Raw genomic sequence first — 18,916 nt, 5'->3', positions numbered from 1 at the left:
CGTCATCTGAGGTCATAAATAGTTCATCTTCTCACGGTAAAGAGGATGACACCATGCCTAATGGAAGATTCTGCTTGAAGGTATCCAATAATTTGATTCCTCTCATTTCCTGACAGATATGGCAATGTAATGAATTTTTAAGTCATGTACTCGTAATTAGTTAATTTTTAAGATAATCTACATGATGAAAGACTATTTCAAGTTTTCTCAGAATGATGGGTGTCACCTCTAAAAAAAGTAAAGCCGTACCGTGCCGTCCCTGCATTTTAAAAATTCATTTTCTCGGCAACCATTGGTCCGATTGACATGAAATTTTACCGTAGGAGCGCCTCTGCCTGTAGAGTTTGTTGTTGATAATTACGACGTCATAGGTCACGTGGTACGGACGCCATCTTGGAAAAACGTTACACCTCTATGTCTCCCAAACCGCTTAATGGAAAAAATTGAAACATGGCTCATTGTCAAATACACCCCATGGGGAATAAGATATGTTAATGATGATGTCATAGGTGCCTCCATTATGACGTCATAATTCGACAAGTACAACGCTTGATATGACCAGTATGGAAAAAAAATTCCTCTGCAACTGTTAGTCCGATGAACACGAAATTTTCAGAATATGAGCGGCTCCTCCTGTAGAATTGTTCTAATGATAATTATGACGTCATTGGTCACGTAGTACAGGCTTAATCTTGGAAAAATCGAAAAAAGTTGCACCTCTATATCTCCGAAACCACTCCATTGAAAAAATTGAAACATGGCTCATTGTAAAGAAGTCCATATGGGGAATAGATGTTGTTAACGATGACGTAATTGGTGCCATAATTATGACGTCATAATTCGACAGGGATAACGCTTAATCTGATTAGTTTGCAATGTATTGAGCGTGATCTATGCAACAATTATATGAGAGAATATAAATTTATGATGTCATCGCTCACGTGGTCTGGCAGCCATATTGTATCAAAGAAAAAATATGTTCAAAAACAGAAGAGTTGGCTCACACCAAGTTGACTGTGCAGGGTAAGTATTCTATGAATACCTTCTAGTTGCACGAGGCAATGAGAACGACACTCGGTAGAGTGCAGACATCTGCCAAAGGATACGTTTACCCAGGTTTACGCTTTGTATCCCAATAATCGTCTGGATCTGGATCCGGACCTGAACCAAAAACTAATCGGCTTGTTCTTGTCACATAACCAACTCATCCACCTAGTTTTGTCATAACTCATCCACAACTCGTTGAAATATCTTGCTTTGGCCCTATTTCTGAATGGTGAAAAATCACTTTAAATTTTTTTTAAAACATTTCGTATCCAGATACCGATCTTCACTGAAATAGCATTGATTAGTCCCTGTCACACGCCCAATCTGTCCACTAGGCTTTGTCCGAATCCGTCCATATCTTTTTGAGATATCACATTGTACATCGTTTGAGCCCTATCACTCAATGTTGACGAATCACTTAAAAAATTATTGGATCCAGATCCACATCCGGATCTTCACCAAAATCCAATCATTTCGGCCATGTCACACACTCAACCTGTCCACCAAATTTCGTCTGAATCCGTCCTCACCTTTTTGACATATCCTGCTCACAGACAGACAGGGATAAAAACTTCACCTCCAACACACCTTTAGTGGTGGATATAAGAATAATGATGAAGTTGAAAGCAGCAATCAAACATTTGGATGATTTTTTTTTTTTTTTTTTTGGATACAAGATCGAGGCTCGTGTAAGAGCTAACATTGATCACAAAAAGACAAACTGACACATAAAACATAAGATAAAGGGAGTGGGAGAAAAAGATGGAGAGCAGGGACATCGGGAGATCTGTGGGAGGGAGAGGGCTTGGGAGGAGGATGCATGGGAAGGGGGGTGCGGGGTGGGAGAGGTAAAAAAAAAACACATGGACAAGTGCGGACTTCCAGGAAAGAAGTTGGTATTTCAAAAAAAGTGGATCTGGGGTGAATTAACGGGGGTAGAAAAGATCAAGGTTTTGGATGGGGGGAAGATAAGAGATAGTGGTTCCGAAAGATGATGCACAAAACCACCAAGGATTAACCTACCTGCTTAAGAATAAGATCAAGCATGAGTATATAACAGGACAGGTTCAACTCCTCATCTTCACCTCCAGGATCCGTGTTCATGGATCCCTGTGGGGATTGGCGCAGAGGGCTGTGAAATGGACCGTGAGGAGAAAGCGTGGCCCGTTGAGTGGTCTCCATTACCGGCATGTGGTGCTGCTGAATAAGAGGAAACAGCATGAAAACAACGGCATTAGCCACAAATAATAAGAAAATTTGTCATGAGAGGCATTTGACTCAAATAATGTGGTATGCAGTGTAATCCCGTAGGATTTGTGTGCTAAAATTGATTTTTTTGCATTTTCAGTTTGATTTGGAGTCTAGATGTTGAAAAATTATGGGGTTCAAATTTTCCTGTCCTTAGATATCATTCTGGAGCCCCCCCCCCCCCCCGTCTTCTGGGAGCCCACTCCCCATCCGGGACGGAACTCATGTCTTTCTCCACTGATTTATGAACCAATTTTAGGAATGATGTTTTATTTTGAGGAACTTTTGGAACATGCTAATGCTGTTTTTTTTCCTGTTTCAGGTGAGACATTCTAATCATCATGTCAAGCAGTGTGTGCATCACCTGCAATGAGGGTGCTACCTACCCCAAGCAAGAGACTGGTGAATAACCCAAATATGATTGAAGATCTAATTGTTTGCTGTAATGAATGATTTATCTTTGGGTCAGCTTGATATGAAACAACTTAGTGACCGCTTAGGTAGCTTGAGTGAAGCGGAACACAAATCTGTGTGTTATACTGAATGTCGGAAACCCATCGTCAACAAGAACATGATTGAAAAGCTCCGAGGTAAACTAACCCGGCCTGATTCCCCTGCATGTTCCTCTCAAGGGCCTGGGCGACCTTCCAGTGCAACTGATTCTTCCCGCCCTAAAAGGACAAAAACCACACCAAAGGCACAGGTGTGTTTGTTCTCCTCCTGCAGCTTTTGTCCTAACGATTCTTCAGAACCTCTTCATCGCGTTTTATCTGACAACATGGGTGAAAACTTCCTGGAGATAAAATAGTCAGGTTCACTATGTTAACAAATATAATTTCGTTCAAAATGTTGGGAGATTAGCAAACCTGTACATTTTTGGAATCATCAGAGCATGGAGAATCCACAAATCAATGTTGGCATTTGCACAGGCACATGCATGGCCGCCATTTTGGATTTTTTTAATGGCCGCCATAAAATACATATTTTGCGCTATCTCGGCTTCGAGTCAACCTAGAAACTTAATTAAATATACTAATCCTATGTTTTCTGGGTCAAGGAATCCAATAAAGGCCTCAAAATAGTGCTCAGGATTGTAGAAAAGCAACAAACAAAGGTAATTGAAAACCATTGCCTTTATATACTGAAACGCAAAAGAAACTTACCACCTTTGAAACCTTTAAATATCAACAATAACACTGCGTGTAGTAAATGTGTGAACTTATTTGTGAACAATAGTGTCCTCACTGTCAGACAAAACGGTCACGGATGGTCACTTGAACCTTCAATGGTCACTTCATAGCACAGCTGTTGAACAGCCGTTTTGACTGTCAGTGATTAGCCAAGGCGTACGGGATGATTTTAATGAGCTGCACGTGATGTCTTGATATTGGCTTTAAAAAGGCCAGTGCAAAATGGGCATTTCAATCAACATGCCACGATTGTCAAGGGATCAACGGCAGCGTGCCCTGGGCATGCTGCAAGGCGGACTGAGCTACCGTACAAACCAACAATTGCTAATTGAAACATTGGCATTTTATTGATGACATGTCAAGTTTTTGACCAAGATACACCATCTCATCAGTTTGTTCTACAGTACAGAACAGCACAGGGTGCAATGTCAGTCCCCTTTCAATAGCGTGTGTGGCAGGTAGCTCAGTCCGCCTTGCAGCATGCCCAGGGCACGCTGCCGTTGATCCCTTGACAATCGTGGCATGTTGATTGAAATGCCCATTGTGCACTGGCCTTTTTAAAGCCAATATCAAGACATCACGTGCAGCTCATTAAAATCATCCCGTACCCCTTGGCTAATCACTGACAGTCAAAACGGCTGTTCAACAGCTGTGCTATGAAGTGACCATTGAAGGTTCAAGTGACCATCCGTGACCATTTTGTCTGACAATGAGGACACTATTGTCCACAAATAAGTTCACACATTTACTACACGCAGTGTTATTGTTGATATTTAAAGGTTTCAAAGGTGGTAAGTTTCTTTTGCGTTTCAGTATATTTGTGATATAACTGTATTACATAATACATGATATTGCAAGTCCTTTGAAGTTATAGGTATGGGTTTATAAAGCAAGAAAGCAGCCTTGTTAGTATCAGATTGAACTATAAGTCCAATACACAGGATCTACGAGGTCTATACCGTTCAGCAATATGCTTTTACAGATCTTCATCACTGTCCTGAGCGTCATTTTCGCAAAGGTGTCTACGCAAATACCAACATTAACTTTTGGATTCCTCATGCTCTGAATATTCCAAAAATGTATCGTTTTGCTAATCTCCAAAAATGTTGAACGAAAAAACATAGTGAACCTGACTAAAACACAAGACTCAAGATGACCGTGTGAGAACTTGTGTATCTGAGTCAGAGCGTCGGGGATGCTTCTGCTCTTGAAAAGTACTATCATAGGAAATGCTTGCGTTATGCACAGCACACCTTCACTCCATTAGATTACCGTAATGCCCAGCTCATTAGATGATGTTACCCTAAACATGGCTGAGGTGAATGGTGCATACTTATCAATTTTGAAGAGGTATCAGGTAGAGGTTAATGAGACAGAAAACTACCGCAAGCATCTGAAAAAACATATCTGAACGGCTTCCTAATGTCCAGTTTGTCAAATCGCTCCGCAAAAATGAGCCTGACAATCTTGTCCTCCCAACGGCAGATAGCATTTCTATGAAACTTCGGTCTGCGATGCTGGATAACGACGACACAATTGACCACTTGAAGAGCATGGCAAACATTCTACAAGAGGAGATGATGGAGTACCAGAACTGGTCATTCAGTGGTAGCTTTGAAGACTTTGAGAATCCTCCGCTACTCCAGGTCTTCCTCGCTCATCTCTTCTTTGGCCGTCGTGTTCTCAAAGTTTCTGGAATTCGCAATGAAGAAGGAGACAAAGTTGCTGACGTCGCTTGCCAGTTCGTCATCCAAAATACTCGAACTGATCGTCAGGTGAAGCATCAACCAAAGAAGGAAGATGGGTTTCAGCAGACTGTCTAGACACCTCTCTCAATTGGCCTGCCCCTTACCATTAATTCTAGGGTGCGAGACAAGTACCTCGTTAATAAACTCTTAGAAGTCCACATCGGCAGTGACTACCAGAAGATCCTTGACCTCGAAAAATGCGTGGAGCAAGGTGTTCTTCATCGGATGTAGACTTAGAGCGAGTGCAAGTAATTGGACGTCACAAATGCCAAGGACTCATTGGACTCCACAATTTCACCAGCGCTGACTGGGGTGGGAAATTTGTGGGTATTTCCAAGAAGACCTGGGTTGGTGCCTACATGAAGCTTGAAAAAGATGACCCAGCAATCAACTGCATCAGGGTGTTTGGTGAAGGTCCTATTCCGAGTGCCCTCCCTGGTCATTGGCGAATTGCCACCACAGGTCAAGGGTTTGGAGCAGTTCATCTGACGCGTGTACTGCTCGGCAGTTCCCACAACCCTACCAGCTCTAAGATGGGAAATGTTTCGTTCCAAGAACTTGGAGGGAGAGATGTTCCCTCCTACTCGGGCTGCCTAACTACCACATATCACACGTGCAAATTACATTGCCATGCGTGATAAGTCACACACTACCAACTGTCTGGCTCTTCCTCCCATTTAAGAAAATGGTTGGAATGTTAAGGAAGGTGTTTATGTTCCAGTGAGGTGTCTCGCCATTCCCGCCCCTCGAGCTGTGATTGAACTGACGAAATGTGCATGTAAATCAGGGTGTTAAGGAAGGTGCAGCTGCTTCAAGAACAGACTTACCTGTACTTCTCTCTGTAAGTGATATGGCAGTGATTGTGGAAACGTAATTAAGGATGATACCCACGAGGATGATGATGAGGATTATGAATAAATCAGCAAACAGTTTAATGTGATGATGATTGATGTGGATAAGGACAAGGATGATAAATAATTACGTCCTTGGTTTAGATTTTTAATATTACGATGTACTTGTGTAAATTAAAACATTCTGAGTTTATCAATAAAGGACAAACCGAAGGAACATTGCCAATATTTACAACAATTCTTGTAAAGCATGTTTTCCATCCTAGTTGGATTGTATTGTGAAACAAACCCAATAATAAAGGTGTACATTGTGATTGGTATTTTCAGTTTTTATTTCATATATAGTCTTGTGCAAAAATCGCTGGATCATCTCATCAGACGGTTCAGTTTAAGACGCGTCCCTTGATGATACATTGTGTAGATTGCTCAGGATGTGTCATTTATTGACTCATCTTCATAAAAAAAATCCCCCCAAACAACTTATAATGTTACACACGTTGATTTCTTATTTACCCAAGTTAAGCGCAGGGTTATTACAGGGCGGGGGTCCATTGAAGGAACACCCCCCTCCCTCCTCCCCTTGACCTTGCTCATGACAGGGTGACAATGAATGTATATGACACTTTAAAAGTGTCAAAAATGGATGCAGCATCATCAAAAACCCCGAAAACGACTTGAATATTATGAAACTAGGTTCATTTTAAGCGGAGCTAGTCGCGGGGGGTCATAGGGCGGAAAGCCCCCCCCCCTCCCCAGAAGGGGACTCAGGCCCAGGAAAATTTGAACCCCATCATTTCCCTATAGTTTGACCCCAATTCAATACAGAAAAGCAAAAAAAATCAATTGCAGCACGAAAATCCTACAGGAGCTAGTTTTAAAAACACTTCATACTTCATATTCAAAAGGGTCAGTGGGTAGAGCTACAGTACATTGGAAGCCTGGGGTGGTGACCATTTGCAGGCACAGTCAGAGGTTTTACAAAAGGGTCAAAAAATTGAATGAACAGAGTGTATAACAGAGGCAGACACATGGAGTCAGGAGAATTACGGTACGAGATGTCTGATGATTCGAGAAACGGCAATCGAAGAGAGGGAAGTCACATCCAGTTTTTACAGCTTGTCCATCTAACGGCTGCGGAGTACAGAATTGCACGACAGGTGTCGAAGAGTTATGAAGAATACAAGTTATGTATTCCGTCATATTTTATAACACCTTTTTCTTCTTCTTCTTTAAAAGGCTGCTTTCGACTTGCTCACCAAATCAATTCATCCCAACAAAAATATCCATCTCCTATAGTGCCTTTTTTCTACATTCCCTAAACTCTCCTGCACTCCATCCTCCATCCAGCGTCCTTAAACGTATTTTTAACTCGAAGGTCACAAGAAACTCATTTTGCAATAAATGTTCGTTTCCCATAAATCGTACACTTTCAAAAATCCAATCTCACCCCTCCCCTCCAAATCTTCCCCATAACCCCTCCCCTCCAAATCTTCCCCATCACCCCAACTCTCCAAATCTTCCCCATCACCCATCCCTTTCAAATCTCCCCCCTTGCCCCCTCCCTCCTAAACTACCCCCTCACCCCTCCCCGCCAAGACGCCCCCTCGCCCCTCCCCTCCTAGACTCCTGCCTCACCCCTCCCCTCCAAATCTCCCCCATATCCCATCCCCTTCAAATCCCTCCCCTTGTCCCTTCCCTCCCAAACTCCCCCCTCACCCCTCCCCTTCAAATCTCCCCACCCTCATTGCTTCTCAATTTCCCCCCTCTCACTCCCCCTCCTCAAAGCGTCCTCCCCGCTTCTTCCCCCTTCAAACTCTCACCTCCATCTCCCCCAACCTTCTGCCTCGCTCTTCCCCCTCCTCAAATAACACCTCATTGTGGCTCACCCAATCACCATCAAACCTTTTGTCCGCCCCATCCTTCCCTTTCTCCGAGCTATTCTGAAATCTCTGACACACCTTCAACAGCTCTCCCTACCTCTTCCACCTCTTCCACATCTTACCCTACCCCTCCTCCCCCCTGTTCTGTATCTGATGCTCCCCCTTCCTCTTCATTAACGGTATGGACCTCAAACATCCGGGGCCTTCGTTCAAACTTAACTGATCTCTCCATACAGGTTGCTTCTGTCAAACCAGACGTGATCTGCTTAACAGAAACTTTCCTCCTTTATGATGTCTCTGATTCCATAGTATCTCTCCCGGGCTACTCCCTCCTCCGGTATGATAGACCTGAGCCTCGTCCTGGAGGCGGGGTTGCTATCTTTATCAAAAACTCTCTTCCTCACTCGCCCTGCACTGCACTCTCTCCACCTCACCCCCAGGAATACCTCTGGCTATGGCTTCCCCTTCGCTCCCACCTCTTGTTCATATGTGTGTTGTACCGTCCACCAAACAGTGATGACTCCATCTACATCTCGCTGTCTGATGATATGGACCAACTTCTATCTACTCATCCCAACTCTCTCTTCCTCATATGTGGTGATTTCAACTGTCATCATGCCAGTTGGCTGGGTGTGTGTACCTCTCTCACCAGCCATGGCTCCTCAGCAAAGGACTTCTGCGACTCACTGGGACTGACACAATCTGTCAATTTCCCGACCCGGATCTCAGTCAACGGAACATCTTTTCTTCTGGACTTGGTTATGACTAACTTCCCTGAAAATGTCTGCTGCTCTTCTTCTGCTCCGATCGGATCATCTGATCATGTCCTTGTTAAAGTGGACATCTCTCTGACCATCCTCAGGGAGCCTGCTCAGCGTCGACGAGTCTGGCATTTCACTCAGGCCAACTGGCACGGTCTTCAAGCAGCCATCAATCATCTGGACTGGTCTCCCATCTCTACCACCTCTGACATCAACTCATCCTGGGAATTCTTCCAAAGTAAATTGCTCTCTCTCATGCACAGATTTATCCCATCTCGTCTTCAGTTGTCATACCCTTCCTCCCGTCCATGGTACACGGAATCTTGTGGTGAGGCTGTTGCCCAGAAACAACTTGCCTTCGTCTCCTGGAAAGCAAATCCAACGGAAGGAAATCTCATTTCCTTTCACAAAGCCCGAAACAAGTGTGTGTCCACCCTCAGGAGAGCCAGGAAACAATATCTCTCCGTTCTCAAGACCGAACTCTCTTATCTGTCTCCCTCTTCCAAATCCTGGTGGCGTCTGGTCAAATCCGTTTCTGGTGTTTGTTCCCCCTCCATCCCCTCCCTTACCTCAAACGGCTACACAGCTGACTCCGCACGTGAAAAAGCTGAATGCCTCAACTCTGTGTTTGCCTCTAAATCTTGTGTCCCAAACCCATCCCTCTCTGTACCCACCATACCCAGTCGTACCCTGCTGCTCCTGGACTCCGTGTCCTTTCCTCCTGACAAGGTGGAAAAGTTTCTGTCAACCCTCGACTCTGATTCTGCAACTGGACCCGACGGCATCAGCCCACGGGTCCTAAAATCCTGCTCTGCTGCTCTATCTCACCCTCTCTCTGTTCTCTTCACCCTCTCTTTTGCTCAAGGTCAACTGCCATCTGCTTGGAAATCAGCCAACATCACCGCTTTGCACAAAAAAGGTGCAAAAACAGATCCTAGCAACTACAGACCAATCAGCCTTCTCCCAATTATCAGCAAAGTCATGGAATCCATCATTGCTTCGGATATGAAATCTTTCCTCTTCTCCAATGGCTTGATCTCTGATCATCAATTTGGTTTCAGACCAGGTCACTCTACTCTGGACATGCTGCTTCTGCTGTCTCAACAATGGATGGAGGTCCTCAATGCCAAACAGGAAATTAGAGCTGTCTCCCTCGACATATCACGTGCCTTCGACACGGTCTGGCACCCCGCTCTGCTCACCAAACTCTCCTCCTTTGGTATCCATGGAAATCTCCATGCATGGCTGGCGGACTTCCTCTCTAGTCGTCGTCAACGTGTGGCCCTGAATGGGTTTCTCTCATCTCCTCTTACTGTTCAGGCTGGAGTTCCCCAAGGCAGTGTTCTGGGCCCCGTGCTTTTTCTGGTCTTCATCAATGATCTCTCTGACTCTCTCGAAAATCCTCTCTATCTCTTTGCTGATGACTCCACTCTCTGCCGCTCCATTCCTCTTCCCTCAGATCGGCAGTCTGCTGCCTCCTCACTCTCTGAAGACCTGGACAAAATCACAGACTGGTCAAACAAGTGGAACATGTCTTTCAATCCTGACAAATCTCACACTCTTACTATGTCTCTCCGAAAAGATCGACTGGACAACCCTCCCATCCACTTTCTCAACAATCCTCTCCAAGAAGTTCTGTCGCTCAAGATTTTGGGTCTCTCTATCTGCCATGATCTTTCTTGGGAAAACCACATTTCCAAGCTGGCCTCCAAAGCCAGTCGCCGACTGGGCATCCTCCGTCGTGCGAAGTCCTTCCTTGGCACACCTGAGCTCCTCACCACATACAAGGCTTTCATCCGCAGCTCAATGGAATACTGTTCTCCCCTATGGGCCGGTGCTCCTGCCTCACACCTAGCTCGGCTTCACGCTGTTGAAACCAAAGCTTTCAGAATTATTGGAATCTCCCACGATGAAGCTATCTCTGAGGGCCTTTCACTTACTCACCGCAGGCAGGTAGGTGGTCTTTCTGTCTTCTACCGACTCCTCTCCGGCCTTGCACCCCCAGCTCTCTCTGTGCTCTGTCCCCCAAATATTCCTACAGGTCGCACAAGATCTGCCAGCAACCCTCTGATGGTTAAACTGCCGAAATCTCGGCTCTCTGTCGGCTCGAAGTGATTCTTCACCATTGGGAGATAGAGCCAAAAACTATACATAGCAGGATATCTCAAAAGGTTATGGACGGATTTGGACGAAACTTGGTGGAGAGGTTGGGTGTGTGACAAGGAGGATCCGATTTGATTTTAGTGAAGATCTGAATATGGATTCGGATATGAGAATTTTTTTTTTTTTTAAAGTGATTCTTCACCATTGGGAGATAGGGCCAAAAACTATACATAGCAGGATATCTCAGAAATTTGTGGACAGATTTGGACGAAACTTGGTAGACAGGTTGGGTGTGTGACAAGAAGGATCCGATTTGATTTTGGTGAAGATCTGAATATGTATTCGGATATGAGAATTATTTAATTTTTTTAAGTGATTCTTCACCATTCGGAGATGGGGCCAAAAACTATACATAGCAGGATATCTCAAAAAGTTGTGGACGGATTTGGACGAAACTTGGTAGACAGGTTGGGTGTGTGACAAGGACAAAATGAATATACATGTATTTTGATGAAGATGTGGATCCGTATACGGATATTCGGATTTTTAAAGAAATTCTTCACTATTTAGTGATGGGGCTAAATAATGATATGTAGCACGACATCTTCAAAGGTTATGGACAGATTATGACAAAACTCGGTGGATGAGTTGGTTAGGTGACAAGAACAAGCCAATTAGATTTTAGTTCAGGTCCGAATCCAGATCCGGCCCATCAGTGGGATACAAAACATACATTGTTCAGCCTGGCGGAGGTGTTCTCTCTTTCGAGTGCTGTTCTAGTTCACTTATATTTCATAGTTAGTTTTTAAATGAATGTATTTGGGAGGTTAAGGGAATGTGTATCCACTTCACCATTCGCTGTCTGAGCTTCGCAGTATTGAGAGCTCAACCCTCAAGGTATTGTGAACTCCCACTCAGAGGTGCGTGACATCACTCCTCAACTTTCAGTTGAAAAATCAACTGTTTATCTTGTTTACCGATGCAGACCGATGCTGGCCTTCACAGAGAGTAGTATTCATGAATATTTGGTTTCCAATCAGGATTATTCCTGTAAGTGTCTCACCGCATCAAGAGGGTGCCTGAAGTGGTTCCAAGAGGTGCCTGAGGTGAGCTCCTCAGGAGGCAAATTGGTTTTACTGAAAATTTTCATTGTGAATCACAAGTAGCCATGGTACCAAGGCATAGACATATGCCAATTATCAAGAGGCTATTAATGTCCACATGTGTTGATGCGAGAACAGAAAGCCTGCACTGAAAAATCATAATGGAGCAACGGATTCTGGAAGTCAGCCAAACTCACTGTATTAAACAAGTTCAAAATCATATCCTCTTACCTGCAGTCACATTTACGTACTTATCTCCAATTGCAAGCAAAATCATGCAATCCAAAATGACAGAGTCCTTCCTTTTCACCAATGACCTGATCTCATGCAATGAGTTTGCATTCCAATCTAGCTACTGCACCCGGAACATGCTGCGGCTGCCCTCCTAACAATGGATGGAGGCTCTGAATCTCAAACACGAGATCAGGGTCATCTCTCTGGACATACTTCAAGCAAATGACACAGCCCCCATGATCTCCAAAACTCTCAGCCTACAGCATCCAAGACCACCTCCAATCAGGCTTACTGAACTCTTCCACTCTCTTAGTCACTATGTGGCTCTCAATGGGCTTCTCTCATCTCATTTCTCTGTCAAGGCTGAAATGCCCCCAAGGCAGTGCCTTGGACCAAGTCCTGCTCCAAATATAAATCAATGATCTTTCTGATTATATGGAGAAAAAAACCTGTATACTATAGCTGACTCCATCCTCTGTAGCCGACTCAGGCAGCAGTGTCTTCCCTCTATGTGGACCTCAATAGAATAAGGAGCTGATCTAACACTCGGAATACATCTTTCACCAGTGGCAGGTATCACATTCCCACTCTGGCTCTCCAAAAGGACAGTCTGGTGAACCCTCCCAGCTACTTTCTTGATGAACTTATTGACTAAACCTCACTTCCTCAAACATTTGGGCCTCACCATTAGCCAAAATCTCTCTTGAGAAAACCACATATCAAAATTGGTTTCCAAAGTCAGCTGTCGAACGGACACCCTCCGATGTGCAAAGGCTTTCCTTGGCAAATACAAACTTCTAACACCCTCAAAAACTCTCAAAATCATTGAAATCTCCGACAACAAGTTGAATCTCTTGACCTATTTATTCTGAATCGATGATCAGGTCGGTAGCCTCTGCCTTCTCCTGCCTCTTTTCTTGTCTTGCACCCTTCCTTGGCTCCGCCTCCTTTCTCCCCTCTAACCCCCCACCATCGCACAGGTTTCTCCAGGGCACACACATTCTGGCAATAACCCACTGCTAAGGAATCTCCCAAAATCCAGGCTCGCTGCTTACCTCCACTCACTTGTTCCTCTTTTCTTCCACCTGTGGAACCATCTTCTTTAGGCTGTTCATCATCATACTACTTTCAGGGTTTGAAGAAGGCTTCTCACCTCCTCAAGTCATCCCCAATCCATACTTATGATCTTTTATAACCCTCCTTAAGCCCACTCCTTCCTTTACATGTTATTATCTTTTATCCCAACACCCACCTTTCCATTTATTTGTTCCATTTCTCTTTCATCTCAGGATTTTCCTACATTTTATATCATCTCCTTACGAGTTGTGCTTTAGCTTGCATCCTGCTTGATCACCACCTGTCTTCATCCTGTCTCTTCCACCACTAATTCGTCCTCAGTGTCATTCCACCCTACTCTTGGTGTGTTTCCCTACTTTTCATTGTTCCTCTCTGTTCTGTGTTCAAGCTCTTTGATGACCCTCAATTTTGTACTTAAAAGTATAAAAAGAGAAAGTGACATAAAACCACACACAAGTCATGAATCACCCAACCATCAAATTACTCATTTATATTTCAACGTTTGTTAGATTTTTTTTTTCTTTCATTTCACTGCATTTAGATTGACCATGGCCACATGGTAACATGCTAATCAAGAACAACAATAGCACTCTTCGATGTCGCGACGTCAAACGATATGCCTCCGCCACATTACGACATCATTATACATATACTGTACTTGTACCAAGTTTGATTTAAATCCCTCAGCTGTTCTCAAGTTTTCACATTTTTACCTGACAGGACATCTGACCTTTGACCTCTTGATGCCACAATCCAATCAGTTCATCTTTGCATCATATATATTATACAGTGCATTCAGAAAGTATTCAGACCCCTTCACTTTTTTCACATTTTGTTATGTTGCAGCCTTATGCTGAAATCGTTTAAATTCATTTTTTCCCTCATCAATCTACACTCAATACCCCAAAATGACAAAGAGAAAACAGGATTCTAGAAAGTTTTGCAAATTTATTAAAAAGAAAAAAAACTGAAATATCACATTGACATAAGTATTCATACCCTTTGCTATGACACTTGAAATTTAGCTCAGGTGCCTCCCATTTCTCTTGATCATCTTTGAGATGTTTCTACACCTTGATTGGAGTCCACCTGTGGTAAATTCAATTGATTGGACATGATTGGGAAAGGCACACACCTGTCTATATAAGGTCTCACAGCTGACAATGCATATCAGAGCAAAAACCAAGCCATGAGGTCGAAGGAACTGCCTGCAGAGCTCAGAGACAGGATTGTGTCGAGGCGCAGATCTGGGGAAGCCTACAGAAAAAAATTCTGCTGCATTGAAGGTTCCCAAGAGCACAGTGGCCTCCATAATTCTTAAATGGAAGAAGTTTGGAACAACCAGGACTCTTCCTAGAGCTGGCCGCCCAGCCAAACTGAGCAATCGGGGGAGAAGGGCCTTGGTAATAGAGGTGACCAAGAACCCGATGGTCACTCTGGCTGAGCTCCAGAGATCCTGTGTGGAGATGGGAGAAACTTCCAGAAGGACAACCATCACTGCAACACTCCACCGATCTGGGCTTAATGGCAGAGTGGCCAGACGGAAGCCTCTCCTCAGTGAAAGACACATGAAAGCCCGCTTGGAGTTTGCAAAAAAGTACCTAAAGGACTCTCAGACTGTGAAAAACAAGATTCTGTGGTCTGATGAAACCAAGATTGAAATGTTTGGCTTCCGTCAGATGATCAAGAGAAATGGGAGGCACCTGAGCTAAATTTCAAGTGTCATAGCAAAGGGTCTGAATACTTATGTAAATGTGATATTTCAGTTTTTTATTTTTAATAAATTTGCAAAACTTTCTAAAATCCTGTTTTCTCTTTGTCATTATGGGGTAATGAGTGCAGATTGATGAGGGAAAAAATGAATTTAAACGATTTCAGCATAAGGCTGCAACATAACAAAATGTGAAAAAAGTGAAGGGGTCTGAATACTTTCTGAATGCACTGTATACCAAGTTTTTAAAATCCCATCACTGGTTCACAAGTTGGTCCAGTAACATAATTGTTGCTTTATGTAACCTCTAACCTATGGATCCCAAAATCTAATCACTTTGTCTTTACCTCATGATACATACCTGCACCAAGTTTGACTTAGATACTTTCAGCCATTCTCAAGTTATCACGGTCAGGAAAACCTATCACGGACGGACGGACGCGTGGACGGACAGACGCACGGACGGATGGACGGGCAGCTGGAGGAACAACATGTAAACATAATACCTCCAGCGACTTCATCGCGGAGACATAAAAACGAACCTACATTAAAAGAACACTATATTGTTTTTGCAACAATACTTTGTTTACAGTGATTTAAGGCTCATGGAGGAGCTCGTACAGATATTGCTTGCAGAAGATGAACACGAGGAGATAACACTGTGCTTTTACAATAATTACAGTACTGGAGTATAAAATGGACGAATCAAAATATATCATATTTGAAGTTGGGATAATAGCATCATGAGCAACGTGCTGAAATGAGAGCACCAAACAAACCCAAGCATCGTTACATTTGCTCATCAAATGGATGAAAATAGGAGGAATTTGTCAATAACAGCTCAATTACAAACCTTTCTGGGGCTGTGTGAGCCATGAGGATCGTTCTTACGCTTGCGCTTCCCAGCAAGTTCTTGCACCGAGTTCACACCATCCAAGAACATGTTGATAAGGAGAACGAGAGGCACCACAATGTCGAGCTCAGACAGGACCTGCACGTGGAGATGTGAACAACTGCATGCAGCTTGGATGTAACTGAATCATTAAATGAACACTACTTCGTCTTTGGAATTAGATTCAGTAAGTTTAGGCCTGCAGCATGCACCAGGAATTTCGTATTGGAACTGCATGTGTGTACACCATCCCAAACACCTCCATGATGTATGGGTTGTTCCAGTAACCCGCTCCTGGTTAAACTTCCAAAATCCAGGCTAAATGCACACCTCAACTCTTTTGTTCCTCACTTCTCTAATATGTGGAACTATCTTTTCCAAGGCTGTTCTATCGCACTCTTCTGTCCAAGGCTTCAAGCAGGTGGTACACCATCAGTCCATCATCTCATATTATTCCCCATTCTTTCCCACAATCTCTAATCCCCCATTAACCCAACACTCTTAGTTGCAGGTTGCAGTGCTTCCTTCTCCTCTCTTTCATATTTTCCTGTTCATTCATTCCCTTCCCGTATTGTGTCCAATAATTGCCCCGCTGCCCTACTGCTGGTTCCTATCCTCCGTCACGTTTCATTTCCATGAAGCTCGATCTTGTATAAATAAATAAAAAGTTGTTCAATATTTTTATTTAAATTTCAGGGGATTTTCTTTTACCAATGGAAACAGAGTTTTGGTGTAGGGGGTTTATTGAATATTAGTCAGTGACGTCACAAAAAGTTTCTGCAGGAATATGAACCCCATTTTGAATGCGGTACCTACATGCAGCCACAGCAGAGCTTGCTCCTGGGTCACTGCCGCACAACCTGTGAATCTGCAGCTAATGAAGCCAAACATTTCTTCCATTGAGAATGGCAGTGGACAAAGTTCAATGTCAAACATCTTACTGTAACAGAGACGGGAAGACATAAGAAGTTTTCAAATCAAAGTTTTGAAAGGCACATAAAATGGGATTGGGCCACAGCAGCATCAACAATTAAAATACTATTAATTATACGATTAAAACTACTACTACTACCACTACTACTTGTATAATGGCTCCAATTATTCATACCTTCTTGCTGGTTCAGGCAGGTAAAGTTTATGCCGAAGTTCATCATGAACCATACTTGATCCCCTGACGTTTAAAGGTGGCAGGGATTTGGAATTTGGCCATGGTGCCGGTGATCGTTCGCCTGCTCTTTGCGGATGGCACTGTAGGATCTTTGACATCTGCCAACTCTAATGCCAGCAGATTGGATACCCAGTTTAACGTCCATCCGATTAACGGCACACATATTGATGAAACACCAGGATGATAGTTTATAGCTGGGCAAGAAGATTCAAACCCAGGTAGACAACTTAGAGGCAAGTGTGCGTACCACTAGTTCATCCTGCCCGCGCCGTGTTAATATTATTGTTATTATTATTATGCCACACCATGTACATTAGAAACACTGATGCTAAAACAAAAACTGTCATACTTTCGTTGGACACATCATGCATGCAGAAAACGAAAGTTTGGAGAAATCAACCATGCTGGGTATGGTTGAGGGAAGAAGTGGAAGAGGCAGATAGGGTACAGGCTGCAACCAAGCTGTCTCTGTTTGTCCATCAAAAAGCAGTGCAGGATAGGAATGTTTGAATAAATCTGATCAAGAATGTCACCAGAAGTTGGCCATTAGTTAATATAATCATAATAAGTTTTACTTCCGATAGATATGTGGAGCAGTGACCCTTAGCCTATACACCGGCCATGTAAAAGTACATCCAATTTTCTCTAAATTCCCCTCAGGTGAGTATTATACAATGCTAGCGACTATTAGGAATGGGATTGCATGTCGAATAAAGGTCACAATTGGGCTGTAAGGGTGTCGGGGGAAATATCGTACATCACACTTGAAGCCATAGCTGGTAGAAATCCCATATGAGGCCCCAAGGTATAAGTTATAAGCAATCCATATACAGTCCACATATATCCTATGGCAAAAAATAAAATACACATTTCGGACAGGCAATGGGATACATCACTCATGCGTTAAGACTCATGAGCAAGTTGCCCATACCCACATGGGATACTGAATGAACTATGGACGTTCTGAATGGACTGAAAAGTTTGTGGTTATAATAATTTTTACTTTCTGTAGGTTTGCCCCACGAAACACCACGATAAGATATTTTTACACCTTAACACGGAGTTTGGCAAGGCGGAAAACCCACTTGGGAAAGGGGGGCGGGGGAGAAAAAGGCAAATGAAGTTGCTACAACCTCTGTCATGTGACCCCGAGTCCCTCTGGCAAGTTTGGTTGAGATTCGATAAGTAACAACTGAATGTATCGTGGTCAGACAGACGGACAGACACAAAATTGCATAGTTTAGTACGATTTGAAATTTTGAAGATGGATGGAATATGCTCATGGTAGACCTTATAACAGCTGAAACAAGGTTTAACCAACAGTTGTAGATACAATGCAAATTTGTATTTGTTTCATTATAATTACATAACTTCATGTTACTAAAATCATGATGAGATTCCAATCCAAAACAATGAAAAAAAAAGTTGGGCAAAGGAGGGGGGTCACAAGACCATCCTGAGAAACATTAAAGCGAAAATTTTATATACTGAGCAGAAAGTACTTTATGTTCTGCCAGCTGTTTTCATGACTTGCTAGAAATCTCGTGTAATCCAATCAGATGTACACTATTTAGCAAATTTATTAGGACCTGTAATTAAAGTATAATTGGACTACTGATGGCCTTTTATATTTCATTAGGAATTTTTACCCGTCACTTCACTGACAGGTTTAATCAATGGATGACATGTTGTACTTCACAAACATTCTGTTCTATTCACTGTAATATTTTCCCGAGGTCATCTTCCATCTCCTTGGAAGTCAGCTAACATCAACTCCGTCAGGCAACCTTGCTGCTTGTATATGGCGTGAGTAAAAATCACTTCCACTTCGCTGCGAAGTTCAGTGTTGGATGCTTTGGTTTGAACCTCTGCTTAAAATGAGTGCAATTAGACATTTTGAAAA

General features: G+C 43.2%; 1 protein-coding gene across 1 annotated transcript in view; it reads right to left on the bottom strand.

The window, feature by feature from the left end:
- The window catches only part of UNC79 (unc-79 subunit of NALCN channel complex), a 228,455-nt gene that overhangs the window by 143,353 nt on the left and 66,186 nt on the right, over window positions 1-18,916 (bottom strand). Inside the window, 4 exon segments of the mRNA XM_078787070.1 lie at window positions 2,071-2,244; window positions 5,542-5,598; window positions 15,807-15,944; window positions 16,662-16,785. Of these exon segments, the coding sequence (XP_078643196.1) occupies window positions 2,071-2,244; window positions 5,542-5,598; window positions 15,807-15,944; window positions 16,662-16,785 (493 nt within the window).

This window comes from Myxine glutinosa, chromosome 11 (assembly GCF_964187855.1).
Source record: "Myxine glutinosa chromosome 11, kmMyxGlut1.1, whole genome shotgun sequence".
NCBI classification, from domain to species: Eukaryota; Metazoa; Chordata; class Myxini; order Myxiniformes; family Myxinidae; genus Myxine; species Myxine glutinosa.
Note: the sequence above shows the minus strand (reverse complement) of the source record. Positions and strands in the feature narration are given on the sequence as shown.